Consider the following 5764-nt stretch of genomic DNA (forward strand, 5'->3'; position numbering starts at 1 on the left):
CAGAGATGGAATCTACCCATCGGTGATGTCTCCAGACACACGCACGGATTTGAAACTTAACGTCACATTTCCAAAATTTGTCGTGTTTCGATTAAACGGAAGTAAACACCAAACAGTGGACAGGACAGGCATTACACGATACACGCTGTTAACCCAAAGCCAAAATGAGTGGTTTTTAGCGCTTATGTAATATAAAGCACAACTTTTTTGCAAGCGATCACAGTGTTTGGGTTAGAATTCAATTTGCAAGAATCGCGGAGAAGAAATGGGAGAAACCTAAAGGTGGTGTGAACTGGTGCACGGGACAGAGCTGCCCAACATGCACTGCGCAGTACATTTAAACACCATTTGCTTACTGGAGCCCTAGTTTCATGAACTGCGATTTACATGCATCAGCCACTGCAACCAAATAAAACAAAGTCAGGTGGACAGATTCATACAGATTGCATTTGTGAGTTAATAGTCAAACAGGGCAGTAATATTTAAAAAATATTTAAATTTTATTAAGGCACTTATTTTCTCTGTAGGTTTCAAAGTTAAGGTTTTACAAGAAGTGTATATAAACAATACATACAAACAGCGGACAAATTAAATACAGAATAAATAATGTAACAATTTTTAACATTTGTACGTGTTTTCTGCAATTTCGGCAGAACGTGTTAAGTTTATTCTTTTGAAATCTAATTCTGGTGTCCAATTGCAAAAAAGCAGGGCGTCTTTCACAAGCCACTAATATCTGTACTTTCGACTTGAGAGAAATACTGTACATTTGTCTGTGTTGTTTCTATTTTGGGTTATAATAAATCAGTCATTTTAACGTTAGCAGTAAAAAAGGGGTAAGTGTGGTCAGTTCCATGTACAGCTATGTCAGATTTAGTCCAGTCCTGTGGTAAGTCAAGTCTCCTTGAAGAAAAACGCTGTCCGTCAGCCAGGGGCTCCTTGACCAATCACACGTGTGCAGGGCAGTCTGAGTACGGCTCCGCCTTGCTTACAGGGAGCACCACTGCAGTTCCTTTGTAGTGGCAATGCATGCTGCTGCAGCTGACCCCACCGCAGGGCTTCCGGTGTGTTCTTGCCTCCATCTTCCTGCTGCACAGGCTCTGCCAGGCCTGCAGTGTCTTGGAGCTCCAAACCCACACCCCACTGGTGATGCCCACAACCAGGGACATGAATATTTTGAGCATGAACACCGTCACCGCGGGCAGCGAGGCCCCGAGGGAGCAGTCCTCGCTCCTGTGACCTCGGGAACGGAAACACTTGCTGGAAAGTCCCCCGAGCTTCCAGTGCTCCATGTTGAGCCTCTCGTAGAAGTAGCAGATGATGACGCAGGTGGCCGGCACGGTGTACAGGATGGAGTAGACGCCGATCTTCACCATGAGCTTCTCCAGCTTCTCGGTGTTGGTCCCCTCCGTCTTCATGATCTTCCGGATGTGGAAGAGTGCCACGAAGCCAGTCAGGATGAAAGACGTACCGACGGTGAGATAGCAGACCAGCGGGACGAGGACGAAGCCTGTGAGGGCGTTGACGTCCATGCTGCCGACGTAGCACAGCCCCGTCAGCTCATCGCCGGCCACCTTCCTCATGGTGAGGATGATGATGGTCTTCATGGCTGGGATGCCCCAGGCGGCCATATGGTAATAGCTGCTGTGAGCTTCGATGGCCTCGTGGCCCCACTTCTTGCTGGCCGCCAGGAACCATGTCAGCGTGAGGACCACCCACCAGATGGAGCTGGCCATGCCAAAGTAGTAGAGGATGAGAAAGACGATGGTGCAGCCTGTGCTCTCCAGCCCTTCCTGAATAATGTACAGCTCACCATTCTCCCGGTCGCAGGCGATGTTCTCTGCGCCAGACACCGATCGGATGATGAAGGCCACAGAGTAGACATTGTAGCACATGGACAAGAAGATGATGGGCCTCTCGGGGTACTGGAATCGGGGTGGGTCCAGGAGGAAAGTCAGTACTGTGAAGGCAGTGGAGATGAAGCACAGGGTGGACCACACGGTCATCCAGATGAATGCAAAATCCTTGTCCTCTCTGGACCAGAAGACATCCACCGCAGAGGAGCAGCGTGGAGCACAGGAGCGGCTCTTCTCCACATACTGGAACTTTTCTGGGTTCTCGCAGGACCCCAGGCTGCCAGGGGGGGTCAGCTTTCCAGTGACAGGCTGTCGGGGCCTGGGGGGTACAGGAAGCATCCCTTCGCCTTTCTTGGTCTCGAGCTTGGTGCCATTTTCTGGGGCCTCCATGCACAGAGCGTTGGGATCGTTCTTGGTTGGCAGCCTGGAGCAGTTCAGCGAGTCGGGCCAGGAGAAGCTGAATTTCTCCATGATGGGAGAGCACTTCTGACGGGCCTGCTCACACATGGGCCGGCAGGCAGGGATGGAGGTGGACACTTTGTCTGTGCACATGGGGGCATAGAGCGAGCAGAGGAAGAAGCCCAGGTGCAGGTCACAGCCATACGCGACCAGAGGGGCAAACTCGTTGAGCTTGATGCCTGCCTCCATCTGATCCTCATGCCCCATGAAATTGGGCATCCTAGTCATGTTGTACCCAATGCCCTTACACATGGGAATGACAATGGGCTCGCATTTCGCCTGCCTGCCAAGCTCTATGTCATACACTATCTCCAGGCTGGAGTCCGCCACCACAAGTTGACACCAAAGTAGAAGCACCATCTTCAAATAAAAATCTCCCATGGTCAGTGTTGTTAATGAAAATGTACAAAATGGGAGGTTGAACTAGCGTATTCCATATAGAGCAAAAAGTAAAATTGACGCAAAAAAAAATACAACGCGATTTTGCTTTGCGCGGTCCTTCCGCAGAAGGCAAGTTGTAATATTCGTGTTACTCTAGCATATTTTTCTTCTGTAAAAAGTAACAGTACAAATTCCGAATGAATTCCTTAAAAATATACTTACAACTCCTTCGAAAAAAAGGTCGAGGGTTGCAGAGTCGCGACGGGGACGTATGTGTTTTACTGCAGCGCTCCGAAGTGAAAGAGAGACTCACTCTTAGTGCATGAATCCTGAAGGAGGCAGCCGGTGCCTGGAGAGCAGCGCTCCAACAAGCTCGTCCTTATGCTCATTTCATACTCGACGTCTCGTCCTAAAAGTTCATATGTGAAGATTAATCGGGGGAGCGCCGCGGCATGGGTGGACATGTGTTTTTTTTGCAGCAGTTCACTATATTGGACGCGTTAAGCAGCGCTGATCGGTGCATCCGTACCCATCGCCGTGAAAACTAAGCGTGTAACTCCTCGCTTGGCGGAGGCTCTCCGGCGCGGTGGGTCGCTCCGCCTGCACTTACCAAAATAGGCGTTTTTAAACCAGCCCGCACACACCCGCCCGGAGCGCTTTCAGTCACGCGCTTCTCCGCATTTTGTTTAATTGGTGCGTTTGCAGCCAGCCCACTGTCCTCGTGCTGCAGTGACGTTGTAAAACTGTAGATGCATTTAGAGGATGAACGTATTTAAAGGTGTAATGTTTTAGATTCGTTCCATTAAAGCCCATGATGAACCCTGAATACATAACCTGAATAATAACTGGGCAAATGGTTAAGTATTTGCAATAAAAATTAATAACATTTATCCCAGCTAACAATTCTAGGAACGTTGCCGAACTTTACAAATAAGGTTTTCCTGTGTGTTCCCAGGACTTTATCCCGCTACGACAACTATATACTACTAGCCTACAACTAAGGGCAGCGAGTAACCCTGAAAACCGGTAAGGTAATGGGTTCAAGGCTGGACGGTGCATTTGAGTATACACAGATTGGACTTTCATAAAATAAGTTTTATTATAAACCTTTATTTCAACATTAAATATGTTCAAACGATGCTCAGATAATAACGTTATCGTGCTAATATTGACAGAACCTTTGTTAAAATGTGAAAATACCGTTCCATTAACGTTAGTTAGAACCTTCTCTGCCAACTTTGAGAATACCTTTAAATAACGTTAGCTAAAGTTCTCCTATCAACAGGTTATAACCAGAGACTATAAATACAGTCTCTTAAACTTCGCCCTACCTTAGTAAAAAAAAAAAAAACAGTATAACACAAAATGTGTAAAATTGCCGAAATAAAGTTGTATTAGTGTTTAAATATACGGAGGGGTCATGACTGGGTGAAATACCAATTACAAATATTTATCACTAGTGAAATCACGCCAAACTGCTCGTTTTTACATCTGGAAGGTCTGCGTGTTCTTTATCCTGGTCAGGGATCTGCCTTTGCGGTAAATATGTCTATCGTGCCAAAGTATTGTATTTACACCAGAGAATGCAATTGCAACACTGTTTTATTGAGTTTCAAGTAAAAGTAGGCAGCAGAATTTACGGTTTTCACTTTTTGCCCTTCCTTCAGATATGTGTAATTTCGCCATGGATAATCCTCACGATTTGGGCTTTGCAGATACTGGGCTGCTCACACCTGCTCTGCCATTCCAGGTGTCTTTTCCTTCGAAGGCCCCTTGTGGTTTTTATAATGCAGAAGAGAACAAAGAGATTAAGTTACCTAACCCATACGTGTCTGTCTGACACTTCTGAGACCGCCTGGATATGTTCCGACAACAGCAGATTCATCAAACTGAAGAAAAATACTTTGACATCCCCGAGGACTTTCCCACAGAACCAATAAATCCGCATGTAATCGTATCCATGCCATTAGGCTACAGGAGGAAGTTTATCATCCAACTGCTTCAAAATATTCACTTCTTTGGCCATCGCCCAACAAAATCTCTTGATAGAAAATAAGGCAGAAGAAAACAATCGCGCAACTACAACACAAAAACGCAGTTATACGGGGATACTGTGGCTCAGCTGAGGGGTTGAATCTGTTTCCATCTAGTGGCGGTGCTGAGTACTGTAGCGTGTACGTCCGATTCGACGGTACGAACCGCGTCAAAGTAGATATTAACGACGCTGCTCTGCAGACGCGCCAGAGCAAGTCCTCTATGGCTAGATTAAAGCTGATTCTGAGAAATTCTTGCTCCAGTTCATGTTTCAGGAGTTATTTACCGTCTTGTTGTATTACTGTGACAAAAGAAAGACTCGTATCGGGCTTCCTGCTGCAGATGAAATAGAAACGGAAAACAGACTCATGGTTCAGCTGTCACTAAATGAAGGCTTGCGGTGTTGTGTAATCTTCTGCATATTTTTCTTTCATTTGAATATAATTTTCTCCACACCATTAAAGTATATCGGGAATGACTCAGAGGACTTTATATACGGGTATGATTTTCCCAGGTGGAAAGATGTAACAAGGTGTAACTTTAAAAAAAATAACCAAGTGTAGACTGCGGTGATTGAATTCTGATGTTACAATATAATCGCTGTATGAGATCAGGGTTAAACTCCCTTCATCTGAAATGTGGAACTGAAATTGATCTTGGCATGATAAGGAAATGCATTCCTGAAAAATCTCATGGTGGCCTGTGTTAATTGGTTACTGCCTAAAGCTGCATATCAAAACCTACATTGACCCAGGACTGCACAGCCTGTGTTAACCTGGAAGTACACGTTGGACCACTTGCCGTTTGAACTTCAGAAGTTTTAAGAAGGCCGGCCTTTCAGTACTGCAATTATGGACAAATAGACACACACATTATAGTGGGTTTAGAAAAAACCTGCTGTTTATGTGACTAAGATGCCCAGCAAGCCTGATCAGGGGAAGCATTTAGTACCGTAACAGCACCCTTCTTTCTGTTATTGTCCAAATGAATTTCATTTTATGCATTTATCCATCATTCTTTCAGCTGCTTTTCCT

General features: G+C 45.7%; 1 protein-coding gene across 1 annotated transcript; it reads right to left on the reverse strand.

Moving 5' to 3' along the window:
* Window positions 1-476: 476 nt before the first annotated feature.
* On the reverse strand, window positions 477-3445 carry LOC125711500 (frizzled-9-like). The gene has a single exon (XM_048980437.1). It carries the CDS (start codon window positions 2694-2696, stop codon window positions 948-950), a length of 1749 nt encoding a protein of 582 aa, XP_048836394.1. The 5' UTR covers window positions 2697-3445; the 3' UTR covers window positions 477-947.
* Between the last annotated feature and the right edge of the window lie 2319 nt (window positions 3446-5764).

The sequence above is a fragment of the Brienomyrus brachyistius genome, chromosome 17 (assembly GCF_023856365.1).
Source record: "Brienomyrus brachyistius isolate T26 chromosome 17, BBRACH_0.4, whole genome shotgun sequence".
Taxonomy (NCBI): Eukaryota; Metazoa; Chordata; class Actinopteri; order Osteoglossiformes; family Mormyridae; genus Brienomyrus; species Brienomyrus brachyistius.

Coding starts and splice junctions, on each gene's coding strand:
- LOC125711500 (XM_048980437.1), bottom strand. CDS start 2,696: ATGGGAGATTTTTATTTGAAGATGGTGCTTCTACTTTGGTGTCAACTT.